Source organism: Typopeltis vanoorti, chromosome 18 (genome assembly GCF_054136105.1).
Source record: "Typopeltis vanoorti isolate ZY-2024b chromosome 18, IOZ_Tvanoo_1.0, whole genome shotgun sequence".
NCBI lineage: Eukaryota > Metazoa > Arthropoda > Arachnida > Uropygi > Thelyphonidae > Typopeltis > Typopeltis vanoorti.
The window spans coordinates 8,296,204-8,311,374 of record NC_143566.1 but is presented as its reverse complement, the minus strand read 5'-3'; the positions used below and the strand labels follow the sequence as shown (position 1 = coordinate 8,311,374).

The 15,171-nt window shown below is 36.6% G+C and overlaps 1 protein-coding gene across 2 annotated transcripts in view; it reads right to left on the bottom strand.

The window, feature by feature from the left end:
- The window catches only part of Pex5 (peroxisomal biogenesis factor 5), a 532,250-nt gene that overhangs the window by 192,159 nt on the left and 324,920 nt on the right, over positions 1-15,171 (bottom strand). For both annotated transcript variants that reach the window (XM_090407992.1, XM_090407991.1), the window contains exon 10: positions 4,530-4,590. In XM_090407992.1, the coding sequence (XP_090264118.1) occupies positions 4,530-4,590 (61 nt within the window). The remainder of the gene's footprint in view (positions 1-4,529; positions 4,591-15,171) is intronic.

Sequence of the window (15,171 nt, the reverse complement as noted above, 5' to 3'; positions counted from 1 at the left end):
TGCATCTGGAAATAATAACTCCTAGCTAAATTTATTTAGCTAATAAATTGTTGTTGTTAATTCCCTCAACCTTATGGTTGGTAGGGTAGAAATATGCTACTTGACTATGGAATAATGATTATTGAACAAGGTGGTTTCCTGTTACCTTCCTCGCACTACAGTAAGTATTCATGACTATAGATGTGTGTATTCACAGGGCCACTCCTTTTAAGGAATGAAATATTCAAGTTTCTTGGAGAAAAAACTCTCCACTTCCATATGAGACCGGCTAACTCACCTTTTAGTCGAAAAGATCTGATAAAAGTTCCTTGTCATGGATAGGAATAGAGCCCAGGGCTTTATGACCATAGGGCTTCATCAATACCGACTGAGCTATGGAGGAGCTAATAAATTATTAATAACTATTAATAATTAAAGCAATTATTACCTCTAGATATGTATTTTCTCAATTAAACTTCACATAAGTTGCTTGACTGTTTTTAAACTAGATGTTTGTTTCATCTCTGATGACCAAACAGACACCTAAAGAGAGCAAAAACTTAATACATTAGCAATCCTATGTCAGAGAGTTATATTTATTATAAGTGAAGGGGTGCTTAAGGGTCAAAGCTGTATAACAGACAGGTGACCTCCACATAGCCTTTAAAGGAATGCAGAGAACCCACCAGGGCTTCTGACCTAATGTCCAAACAGGTGCACGGTGACATCGCTGTTCCCGTTTTTTATAGTTTTAAAGTGGTTCTAACTCCTGTTTTTAATTTGAAAGTGATCCCAAGTAACTCTAATTGTCATGCCAAAGACAGTGATATAAAATTCACCGAAATCGGCTAAGAAGAAATCAAATTTGAAGTGCTGAAAAATGAACAGAGAGGACTGTGGTCAACAATGAGCGAAGAACAAAGGACGTCGCCATCTTTACAATCATGCTACAGTTGCTCATAAAAGCCAGCAGACAGAAAAAAAAACAGTTGCCAAGGACTTGAACACATTGTAAGACAATACACCAATCTTCCTATCAGAATATTTAACACCATTCAACCAGAATCTGTTGTACCAAGCAAGAAAAGCAAAAACAGAATTACCAGTTTTTTTGGATCAGAATGCCAAGATATTCTTGATGAAGTCACAAACATCTAAGCCAATACAAATTAAAAGCTCAGAAGACAGAAAAGCTGCCACAGTGAAAAAAAAGTCTCCAAATTAGTTCAAAAAGAAGACCACAATAAAAATGAATTGAACCATCAAGACAGATGCGATAACACCAGAATATATCGGCAATTTCACTTTGATCAGACCTTTAAGATCATTCATTTGACCTCCCAAACATCAGCCTACTTCCAAACACAGCAATCAAATTAATAAAAGATATCTAACCGGTGTTATCCTCAGATAAGCTTACTAAAAATCTTCAAGGATGCAAGCTGAGACATTACATCTCAACTGAGTTCAACAGAAAGAAAAAAAAATCATTTATTGCATTGAAGTGTTGTAGTTACAGTGCTTAAATACATTAAAAGCAAAAATTGAAAAATATATATAACTTATTGTTATACTATAAATACTGTTAAAAAAAATGTAATCTTATTCAACTGCAACTATAAATTACAATCGACAGTAACTATTATTAACACATTATACAAAATAAAGGAAAATTTATAGGAAATTCATTGTTAAAAAAAAACAAATAAAACTAGAACATGTTTTGTAAATGCATAATATAAATCATAATTTTAATAATAAAAAATCATTGAATTAAAAAAAATACTATTATTATTATCATATGTATATAATTTAAAAAAATTTAAAATTTTGTAATGTAATTATTATAAGTATGCAAGATATAAAAAAAATTATAAAAAAAAATTGGCCTACAGGAAGTCAGGAACTCAATGAGGGAGGCTACATGCACCAGCTATCATGTTTATTCTTGAATTCTTTCACACCTGCTTGCACATATCACATCCAAAAATAATAATTTCCAATCACACACCATCCTATGAGAGAAAAATCTAGCCCTCACCTACTTCTTAGCAGCATTCGTTCTCAGAAGTCAGCAAGAATGACCTGTTGTCTTTTCCTCACCTCCATAAAATGATAAATTCCATCAACTAAAATCCTGTACGACTCTTTAAGAAGTTGTATGCCTCAATCATATCACCTCTCTTTCTCTTGTTTGCTAGTGTCTGCAGTCTACAAATTCTCAATCTGCCTTCATAATCAGTATTCCACAATCCTGATATCATTTTTAAACACTATTCTTTGCTCTCTCTCCACTGTATCAGAATTACCATCTACACAATGGGAACCAGGAGACCAAACCTGCACACCGTAATCCAAGTGAGGTCTTATGAATACCTTGAAAATAGGAAAAAAATGACATCCTTATCTTGACATGTTAAAGTTCGTTTAAGCATTACAATTATCTTTTGAGTTGTATTGCAATCTTTGTTAAATGGCTCCTGAACTTCAATTTCCTATCTACTTACATTCCAAGATCACTAGTCCCATTACTTTCTTCTAACATAATCCTGCCAATATAATATGACATAGGACATCTAATCATGCCAAAGTGCATGACTTTACATTTACTGACATTGAATTGACATCCATTTTCCCATGCCCACAATTCCATCCTATTCAAATCATTCTGCAAACACTGCATATCAGCCAGCATTCCTGATTACCCCACCTATCTTTGCATCAGCAAATAGCTGTATGTTGCCTGTCAAATTCTTTCCATATCATTAATGTACAGATTGAATAACAATGGACCAAGAACTGATCCTTGTGGTACGACACTAGTTACCTTAAATCTTGCAGACTCACCCCCCCCCCATATACCACTTTTTTGATATCTGTCAGTCAGCGATCCTCTTATCCACACTAATATTTTATAATCCAAACCCATATTCTCCAATTTATGCAACAGTCTTCCATGTTGTATTCTGTCAAAAGCCTTAGCAAAATCCAAAAGTATCATTGTGTATTAATTTCCCCTTGCTAGTTCAATGGTACAATCTATAGAATGTGAGCAACTTGCTAAAACATGACTTACCCTTAGTAAGCTCGTGCTGTTCATTGCAAAGTAGAGATTTACCATCAACCTATTTCTGAATGCGAGCCATAACCAACTTTTCCAAAATCTTCACCAACACACCTGAGATACTAACTGGTCAATAGTCGGATACATCGGTCTTTGCACCACTCTTGTGCAATGAGATTACCACACATTCTTTCCATTCCTCCTGAATGGAAAGAATGTATAGTACCTCCTCTTCATACACTTGAGATTTTTCAGAAGAGGTAGCAACTCACTCGATGCTGCATACGATAGGTTGATAGCTTTTAGCAAAATAGGCACTCATTAGTTTAACAACTTTCTGCATCTGTCACCCTCAAACCATCAGCATTCAGAAGAGTTATTCTATCATATTCATTCTTTCTTTTACTTGCAGAATAACAATAGAATTCTTGTAGGTTGTCTTTAGCTTGCCAGTTTCTTTTCATACTCAGACTTAGCTTTCCTTACAAAAGTTGTGACTCTTCTGCTTATAATTTTCATAACAGACATCATCCTTATGCACCTAGTATTCCTTCCACATCATCCGTTTCTTATAAATCTCATGCTTAATAAGATTACACATCCATTTATTTATTCTTCGAACTCTTGGGACACTTCCTAATATTGCGTCATTTAAGTATTTTTTAAATGCTTCTTATACACTGTAAATATTCTTCCCATCCAGAAACCAATACTGTTCCTTTGAACTCAGTATACTCCTCAGTGGATCATAAGTTCAGCATGTAACCTTTTCTGAATGGAACATTTTCCAAATGAGTACTGCATGATCACTGTCACCAACCAAAGTCAGATAGTTATGTCTTTAAATGAAACAACCTCTGACACTATAATCAAATCTAACACTCCTTAACCTCGAGTTCTTTCTGTCACATGCTGCTTTGAGGAAGATGTCCTGCAACATCTGAATAAATTCAGTTTCATTCTCCTCATGAGATTTTACTGCTACCCAAACAATATTTGCAATTAGTGACTGGAAATCTTTCTTCATAATTCTAGAGTATTTAGAAAAAAGAATATTTGTGAGAAGAGAGAGAGAGAAACAAAAAATTATAAAAAATTCAGGATACAAATAAAATATATCTGATATCATTTTGAATATGTTAGGTATTTTAAAATCAGAAGGGAAACTTTCAATTTTGATGGGGATGAAGTAACCTTGAAGAGGGTGCAGAGATGGAAAACAAAAATTATATCAGAACTGTACAATGTTAATTATGAGGATAAACTGAGGGTATGCAGACTAGTTTTAAGAGTTTGGTGAATAAAAGACAAATGTGGTGGTTGGGGATATGATTGAGACATTTAAGCTATTGAAGGGATTAATCTGAGGAGATTTTTAATATTATAAAACAAGGCAAACTATAGCAAGAATCAGTTTTATTATTAAAGCGGTAATTAGTCATGTATTAATAACAACCACAGCATTTCAAGCATTAAGTATAATTACTTTATATGGATCTGCAAAATTTTGGAAATCAGCAAGCCATGGATGCTCACTAGGATCTTCTCTGCAAAAGTAAATGAACAGAAAAAAATAGTATTCAACCACATAAGAGAAATAAAATAAATAAATAAAAAATAAAACAAAAATTGTTTTTAATTATTATTAATATTTTGATGATATAATTAAAATATCATTTATTGCATTAAATATCATAATAATTAAATACTTAAGGAAATGAGAGCGTATACTAGAAATATAAATTAAATCAACTTTAATATATACTTTCCAATATTTCGGCAACGTCACATTGCCATCTTCATGGGAACTTAAAATAAAGACACGTGCATGCAAGTACTACATAACAGCAAATGAGAAACGAAACGATGAAGCTAACATTTTCTTAAAGTCCTGATGGTGTCCCCTGGCGGGCTATATTAAGTGTTCTTGGCCTTTGGGCTGAAGTTCTTCTGATGTATGTTTCAAAAATTTGGGGCAGTCTCATGCATCCAAATTTGTCGAGGTTTGGCATGTTCCTAAGGGCTGAGGCTGCTTCCATGAATAGTCTTTCATATTTGAACTTCCTGCGGTGTATTACTGAGGCGAGTATCCAGAGTATGGTCAGCAAGCCAGAGTGGCTGTACTGGTGAAATCGGATGTAGTCCTTGTGTTCTGAGATTCTGATATTTGCTCTCCTGCCAGTTTGGCCAAAGTAGGACAATTTACAGCTGCAAGGGACCTGGTATACCCCAAGTAGGTCTAGGGGAAGTGGTTGGTCTTTAGTGGAGCAGATAAGAGATGCCAATTTTCTATATGGTCTGTAACAAGAGGTCAAGTCATGTTTTTTTACGATTTTGTTGATTTTTTCCGAGGTTACTCGGATATAGGGAATGGTGATGCATTTAGAGTAATCTTTTTTGTGAACGGGAGGGGAGGTGAGTTGTGAATAACTGGTTTTGGTATTTTTTGGTGGGATAGCCATTGACTGAGAAAGTGTTAAGGATGTGATTTAGTTCAGTGGTTAGGGCTTTGTCATTTGAACAGATTAGTTTATCCCTTTGAATAGTGTCTTAATAACTCCATATTATTGTGTGTGTGTGGGGGGGGGGGGGGAGATTGTTGGTGAATGTATCAGCCTGTATGGGGTTGGTTTTCTATAAACTGAGAATACCAAGGTTCCATCAGGTTGGCAGGTGATGTGTCTAGGAAGGGGAGGCTATTCTTTTTCTCTTTTTCCAGGGTGAACTTGATTCTGGAGTGTTGGTTGTTTAAGTGTGTTAAGAAGGAGAGGAGTGTATCTGAGTCAGGTGGCCAAATAGCGAATGCATCATCAACATAGCGAAGCCATATGGTAGGTTTTTGTGGGGCAGAGTTTCAAGCTTTCTCTTCAAAAGTCTCCATAAAGAAGTTGGGCCAAGGGTGGGGAGAGTGGTGAACCCATGACTGTCCCCCTATCTGTTTGTAGAATATTTCCTGCCAAATGAAATAGCCTGAGTTCATTGTGAGCTGAAATAGGGCTGAGATATCGGGAGGAAATTTAGTTTGGATTAGCTCTAAGGTTTCTTTGAGGGGGACATTTGTGAATAAGGAAGAGACATCAAAACTAACCATTATGCCATTATGTTGGAGTGTAAGGTTTTCTACACTGGCTTTGAAGCGGGCTGAGTTTTTTTTGTGTGTGTGTGTGTGTGTGTGTTGCCAGTATATTGGGTGAGCACTTTGGATAAATATTTAGCTAGTTTATAAGTGGGAGAATCAATGCCATCCATTATGGGACGTAATGGCACATTTTCTTTATGTATTTTTGGGAGCCCATATATACGGGGGGGGTCTAGAGTTATATGGTTTAGTTTGTTAGTAATCTCCACAGGCCAAGAAGTGACCTTCTTAAGGAGCTATAGAGTATTTTAATTTGTGAGTTGGTGGGATTGTATTCAATGGGGAGGTAAGTAGCTTAATCTAATAGTAAAGCCTTAAGCTTACCTGTGTAGTCAGTATGATTGAGTACCACAGTGTTCCTCTTATCCGCTTTGGTGATAACTATGTCTCTGTTTTTCTTCATTTCCTGTAGAGACTTGTATTCACTATTGGATATGTTGGTTTTTGGTGGTCTTGCTTTTGTGAGAACACAGGCTACATCCAATCTAATATCGTTGGCGATGTGGTTTGGAAGGTGGTGAATCCCGCGTTCAATCTGGATCATTAATTCCTTGGCCGGTAATTTCCTAGGAGCAATGGCGAAGTTGTGACCACGTGACAGAGCGTTGAGTGCTTCAGGCTTCAAGATAACTGAAGAAAGGTTAACTACAGTGGTGGTTTGTAGTTTTGGTTTGGACGTCGAGTTCTTTTTTAATTGATCAAACTTGTTGATATGTCGACTCCGTATTTTTTCGAGTTCTTTATTTGCCGCGGTGCATGAGACGTCATGTAGAATTGACCAAAGTTCGTGATTTAGCGTATTAGAAAGCTCTTTGTCTAGCGCTAAAATAGCTCTGTTTACGTCAGCTAGGGAACAGCGTGTAACGTTAATTTGCTCCAGTAGCAAAGCCAGGCTCGTGCGCTTATAGATACGGAGAGCTGTCTGTGAAATGAAACGATGCTTAAATTTTACATAATTTGGGATTACCTGATTATCCCGGCAGCATTTTAGGAAGGTCAGATGATTCAGTTGTCTAGATAACTTCAGCTTCATTTTGCCATAATGGCAGGCCTTGCATGCAATGGAATCTCCGTGGATGATAGTAATTCTTGTAGAAAGGCTTATACGCTGGTTAAACATGATAATTAGATACTTAAGGAATTGACAGCATATGTAGAAATATAAATTAAATCAACTTTAATATATACTTTCTGATATTTCGGCAACGTCACATTGCCATCTTCATGGGAACTTAAGATAAAGACATGTGCATGCAAGTAATACATAACAGCAAATGAGAAATGAAGCGAGGAAGCTAACGTTTTCCTAAAGTCCTGCTGGTGCTCCCTAGCTGGCTATATTAGGTATTCTTGGCCTTTGGGCTGAAGTTCTTCTGATGTATGTTTCCCAAATTTGGGGCAGTCTCATGCATCCAAATTTGTTGAGGTTTGGCATGTTCCTAAGGGCTGAGGCTGATTCCATGAATAGTCTTTCATATTTGAACTTGCCAGTACAGCCACTCCGGGCTTGCTGACCATGCCCTGGATAATCGCCACAGAATAAAGTGGAAGAAAGCCACAGTAATACACTGCAGGAAGTTCAAATATGAAAGACTATTCATGGAAGCAGCCTCAGCCCTTAGGAACATGCCAAACCTCAACAAATTTGGATGCATGAGACTGCCCCAAATTTTTGAAACATATATCAGAAGAACTTCAGTCCAAAGGCCAAAAACACCTAATATAGCCTGCCAGGGGGCACCATCAGGACTTTAGGAAAACGTTAGCTTCCTCGCTTCGTTTCTCATTTGCTGTTATGTAGTACTTGCATGCACATTTCTTTATCTTAAGTTCCCATGAAGATAGCAATGTGACGTTGCCGAAATATTGGAAAGTATATATTAAGGTTGATTTAATTTATATTTCTAGTATACACTGTCAATTCCTTAAGTATTTAATTATCATGTTTGACCAGTGTATAAGCCTTTCTACAAGAATTACATTAAATATCAGTTATTATTATTAAAGCTGTGCTGAATACACAATGCTAGGCCACCAGAAAGAGCTAGGTTGGATTGTTTTGAATCATGACCAAAGCAACTAAGACTATAACGACAGTGTATTATGTCTATTAACTGCAAGTGCTCTTCTGGCCAGTTTGCATGTTTCCAGGAAGAACAACTCATCCAGCTCTTGATGGAATCAGCTATCTCACCTTTATCTCACCTTACAGATTCAATTCTAGTCATCGATAGGAAGAACTTTTTTCTAGGATATTTTTCACCTTACCAAATTAGTCAATCACCGGTGCAGGTAAGTATAGTTTTTCCTCTCAGAAACTAGATTTTTAACCAAAAATATGGTAGTAAATGTGTGCTGCATTCTTAAACCTGAAGCCTTCATAATCATTAGTAGTCATGAAATAACTACTAGTGATAATTTACTGTGGAGGATGGCTGCCTACTAATTTCAAGAAGTTACTTTGGATTAATAGAGTCCAAAATGTTTGTTTTTGGGAATAAATGGCATCAATAGATTTTTCTAGTTATTTTTTTAAGTTATTATTATTACTTGTCACTACTATGAAATCCCATGACTTCACCCAGTGTGTTTCACCTACTAAAAAGCCTCTCAGAGTCAAGTTAGTCTGACTTCTTGTGGTGCAGAAAGAGAGCTTCCATGTATCCAGTGAGTGTTGTCACTGCAAAAGTATACCTTCCCTAGCTGGAGGAGTTGCCAAGAAAGATGTCTAGCACTAGTAGACAAAAAGTAGACACCTTTCTTTCATAATCTAGCAAAAACACCATGTTATGTACTGGAGGCCTAAAATGTATCTGGTGTGTGTGTTTGTATGTGCGCACGTGCTTCCATCACCAATGCAATGGCTCAGGCTTCTGTTCCTCTTCTCCACTCTTTCTTACAGGTAGTATAGGTGATATCTTCAAGGACATTGTTAAACTTTGTATTTCTACTACTCTCCTTCATCCTTGTGTTCTTTACTTAAACTTTGTGAATTGTCATGTTAAAGATACCAAGCAATTTTAAACCTGGTTTTACTCCATTTTTCCCAAGTAAGCAAACAGACAAAATGTCAAGTTTGCGCCTGCAATATATGCAAGACTAGCTGATCCCACAGGTAGTGCAAGACCAAGGCAACTCGTGGTAGAAGTGGAGCAAGCTCTGATCACTAATCTTAATATTTACCCTTAATTCCAAAACACGTCTCCAAGAAGGGGATGTATGATGTTTTGTATTAAAGGCAAGGGGCCACTACCCAGACCGGTTTCGACCTTTATTGAGGTCTCATCAGTGGGAGCTAGGCTAGCAATACCAAGATTTAGTAATGCAGAGCTTGTAAGTGTTTTACCAAAACGAGTTACCATAAGGTGTTATAACCTTATTAAATAAAAATCTCAGGAGGAGATATAGATGTAGGAAGTATTTTTAACTTGGGTATAGTTATGTTAAAGATACCAAGCAATTTTAAACCTGGTTTTACTCCATTTTTCCCAAGTAAGCAAACAGACAAAATGTCAAGTTTGCGCCTGCAATATATGCAAGACTTTGTGAATTGTCGTGAATGGTCAACTGCCTTAACTATCGACTGTGTAAGTTATTTATTTCTACTGTATCTTATGTTCTCACGCTCAATAGTCTAACCAATTTATTTGTTTTTTTACTGCACCAGTTAGACAATGTATTTGAGTGTGAGACTATAAGATTTTCAATTTAAAAATGAAGCAGATATCGTTTGTATTCCCCACTTATATTAATCCTTACCTTTAATTAGTCGTGGCTTGATTATTGATCACTTAATCTATGCAGGTTCATTGACAAAATCAGTCCAATGTGTTCTTCACAAACCATTTAATTAAATAAAAAAACAACTTATTTACACAGTCTGATCCACATTAACGCACACACACACACACACACACACACACACACACACACACACATATATATATATACTCAATTGCATTACAATTCTTTGATAAAAAGCCAAACGGCTATTTTTTCTGGCGAAGTTAATTAAGTTAAGGGGATAAAAATCCCTTATTATTTTACAGCCAGTATGCAAAACTCTGAGATCAAAAGCTACGATCTAAGAGTTTCATGCTGAAGAACTATCGGCGAATTCAAGCGTAAGTGAACACCTGGTAGTACAACACCAAGGCAACTCGAAGCAAAGATGGAGCAAGCTCCCTCACTATCCTTGATATTTTCTCATAATGTAAAACACAGCTCCTAGGAGATGTAATACTGCCCTACATTATGAGGAGAGGTCACTACCCAGACCGGTTTCAACCTTTTTTTTGAGGTCTCATCAGTGAGTAGGTAGACCTGGATGATATCAAAGTTTAAGTGAAAGGAACTTACATACCTTCACTATACGAATGCCAGAAAGGTGTGCCCATATATTATAACTAAGATAAAAAGCCAAATGGCTATTTTTTCTGGTGAAGTTAATTAAATTAAGGGGATAAAAATCTCTTATTATTTTACAGCCAGTATGTTCACTTATGCTTGGATTCGCCAATATTTCTTTGGCATGAAACTCTTAGATCGTAGTTTTCGATCTCAGAGTTTCGCACACTGGCTGTAAAATAATAAGGGATTTTTATCCCCTTAATTTAATTACAATTCTTTGTTAATTTCAATTCATCCTGATTCAGACTTAGTTCTATGTTTCTTCCCTTAAAGTTAAATCACAGTCTGGAATATCCTGCTAGTCACACATACACAAACTGAAAATAAGGCATACCTTGGGTAAGCTTAATTCAATATTAAATTGCATCATCCAGTACAGTAGTACTATTCTTACTCTTACAATAATTACTCACTCAGTTTAGATTAAGACACACTCTGAGTGAGCTTATTTCAACATTAACTTATACAATCTTATTGTACCCATAAACAGACACACTTGATGTACATTCTTGCTTGGATATATTACATATACAAATACCTACAATTCTCATTCAGCACTGCCTTTTACGTGAATCTTTTGTCTACACAAAAGTGCTCTTGGCTCGTTCATGACCTTCTGCCAAATTTCCTCTTTGTTTGAGTTGTCAATTATTCTACACCCACTAGGATCCTTAACATGGTGGCAATGTGCAGCTCTTTCCTAGCAAGACATTCTGATGACTGGCACAATACAGATAGGAGAAGATTCAGAATCCCACACTTCTCTTAAAATTACCGACAATGGACCTCACGTGGTGGCAGACCCAGGTAAGAGAAAACTGGAGAGGAGAGTAGGAGAGGTAGGAAAAGACTGCACATAATGTTTCTCTTTCAATTACAGATTTAGTTCTGACTCAGAACTAAGTCTGTAATTGGGACCACACATGGTGGCAGACCCAGATAAGAGAAGAATGAGAAACCTAAGAGCTACGATACTTCTCTTTCGATTACCGACAACAGACCTCAAGTGGCAACAGACCCAGGTAAGAGAAGATTAAGAAACCAAGGCCAATTTTTTTTTTCAATGTTTCACCTTATAAAGGCCTGGACTTCCATTGTGTGCATGCATGCGTCTCTCGAAATTTCCATATATGGTCATATATTGACATCCGAACATGATGATGTTATACTTTGCACAGCTTTTGAAATTACCATATATGGATATGGGTTAACAGTGTTACATAATGACATCAGTCGACAAATAATGTCATTGTTTATTAAAATAATGACATTTTAACAAAGGCCAATGGTTAAGTTTTTATAAATACAAGATTATTACAGACAAAATTGTCATTGCTTTAAGTGCAATCTCCTTAGAAAAACATAAAATTGAACATGATAAGTTACTTATCATGAGAGATTTTACAACACACTATAGTGATCTAGACCCTCTCCCATTTGAGTGTACAACAGTAAAATGATTTTACAGGCTTGCTGCTAGATAGTACAAGAACTAAAGTTGATAGTACTGAATCTTGGGACTTTGAGATCAGCTTGTAATAAATTCTACCGCCAATTACTTCAGTTTGTTTCTGGATTACAGCAGTATGGTGGTAGCATGCAGAGGAATATTTGAAATCATGTGTGTACAGGGGACTAGATTTCCTCTGTGAAGGCAGTATGTTTGCAAGTCTTTCACCTCCCATGCATGCTCATATTCTTTATATTGAAACACAGTTTTACTACAGATCAACAATTTTCTCAGAAAAAAAAACTTAAAAAAAACAATAAACACTCAAACAACCCCCCCTCCTTACAAACATTAATAATCTTTAAAAAAAGGTTCCATGCCTACTTTTGGCCTTAACAGCAATTTAAAATAACACAGATATCAGAGAATACCAGACAACCTTTATCATCCCACCAACAATGTTCGCCTCTTCTTAACAAGCATCCCTTCCAAATACACTAATGATGTCAGTTTTTCTCTTGGTAACTCAGAACCACAACCTTATCCAATTTGCTTCCTTCAACATGGAACAACTTTCAGCTCACAATTCTCACTTACATGTTCTTTGGCATTACAAGGGAACAAACAGGATGATCAACATGACTTATACTAATGTTTTCCATGGTTTGACTACTGCTTCTGTTCTCCTAATTAAAACAACTGTTCAAACTGAATAACGAAAATAATCCTCATCGGAATGAAGGCCTTTATCACTCTTTCCATCCAAAATTTTTGACCATTATCCAGGCCTTGAAGAATAAATATGCTGCAAATCTCCAACAAATATGTTGTCTACGAAAAAAATTCAGCATACTATAAGTAGCTCAAGAGGAAAACTTCCGTATCATACTCAGTTCACACCGCAATTAGCAACAATTACAAACTCATATTCTAAAAGGGTCAAATGTTGCAAATTTGCCTCCTATTCAAATGGCAGTTAAAATCTTGCAATCCCTAGCCAATGTCAATGTGCGTAAATTATGCCCCCCCCCCCTGTTTCCATTATTTTCACATCCATATGTAACATCACCCAAAGCCATCATCATCAGTTGCATCAGTCTTGGGACTAGTAGCTCAGCAGCAATTTCTTCCATTCCACTCTGTCACTGACTTTCTTCTTAACCTCCTGGTAACTCTCCAAACCTGTGCTTTCTTTGACTTGGTGAACAAAGCTTTTCCTTGGTCTGCCTCTACTTCTTTTCTCCCTCTATTTTGCCTTTGGTTATTCTTTTCACAAGACCATCATGCCAAAGTATATGTCCATACCACTTATCCCTTTCTAATAATAATTCAAAGCCAAGGCTGACCTAATAGCATCACTCTTCTCTTCCAGTTCCTGCACTAATAATAAAGTAAAGCTCCTTCCACTTTAACAATAACTGCTCACATAACGCAGTATCTCTGATTGAAAAAATTTGCTCTAAACCTAACACCCATATTATTTTGCCTCTTTAGACTTTTCTACTCAATTGGCATCTAAGCCATCACGTGGTAACAAACCGATCTTCAGTTCATTCCAAAAAAGGGTTATAAAAGCCAGACAGCAAATTATCATCCAAATGCTCTCTCTCTCTCTCTTTCTTCTGTTTTTTGAAAACCATGGTTCATAATTGGCAAACTTTTTTACCTCCTGGAGGTAAACCGATAATCACTAACTTGCAATGTGGTTTTCTTCATTCTTGGTCTGCAGCTGATTTTCAAGCCTACATGCTCAAGCCATGGAAAGGTTTGAAGGAACTGACCTTGTTACTCTTGACATTTCTAATCTAAATTGATATCTGGCATATAGGCCTGCTCAGCAAACTACTATCCTATGGATGGATTCTGTTCTTTACAACTGAATTGTCAGCTTTTCTGTTGAAAAGCTGACAATGTTGTACTTTGGTGTTGTACTACTTACCTCGGTAGGCAGTACAACACCAAGGCGACTCGTAGCAAAGGTGGAGCAAGCATCGCCTTGGTGTTGTACTACTTACCCAGGTAAGATAGTACAACACTATTTTCAGTCCTGAAGATATTTTCAGGCACAAACTTTGTTTGCTCTCACTGGGATAAAGGATTAAACTAAATTTATTATAGTCTAACCTAGTGAAAAATAAACTTTCAACATCTTTCTCTAATTCCAGAGTAATTTAATAAAAAAAGGTGGCAAACCTTTTGGCAACTCCTATGGGTAAAGATGACCTTGCTACTGCTTCTGCCTGGTATTTCCAACTCTGGGCCTGGCTCCCACCGAAGAGACCTCAATAAAGGTCGAAACTAGTCTGGGTAGTGGCCAATCCCTTAATGCATAACAGTATACATATCCACAAGGAGATGTGTTTTGCATTATGGGAGATACTGGGATAGGAGCTTTGGTAGCTTGCTCCACCTTTGCTATGAGTCACCTTGGTGTTGTACTACTTACCCAGGTAAGATAGTACAACACTATATTCAGTCCTGAAGATATTTTCAGGCGCAAACTTTGTTTGCTCTCACTGGGATAAAGGATTAAACTAAATTTATTATAGTCTAACCTAGTGAAAAATAATTCAACTGATAAATTTGGTTTGCTAAGTCCCTAATTACAGTTCATCCTTTTTCATTCAATATCCAGGTAGATAATTACTGATAAAAGTGCTCCTCCACTGTTAAGGAAGAGAGGTGCCATATATTAGCAGTGGAGGGCTCCTCCCAGTTATCTAACTTTGACTCTTAAGTGATCTCTATACATATATTACTGGGGGGGGGGGGGATGAAACAGTTTGAAAATACGAAAAAAAAATTGGAAACTCAGTGGGAAAATCTCAAGAAAATATTGACTAACTCACCTAGTGAGGCATGTAGTGAAGTTGTGTGCAAGGCAACTTCACCACACAAAATTTAACCTTAAAAAATGCAAACATCATTCTGGACTTAAGAGACAGTCCTGAAAAATAAGAAAGTTCCTGGCAATAAGTCAGCAGGTGCTCTGAGGGAATACAGAGAAAAACAACAGATAGCAATCTGTGCATGCATAGTAGCTAAATAAAAGTCATGGGAAAACTTTGATAAGAATATTGAAGATAAATATCACAGTGGTAAAATGTTCTGGAGCCGAAAGAGAAAGAC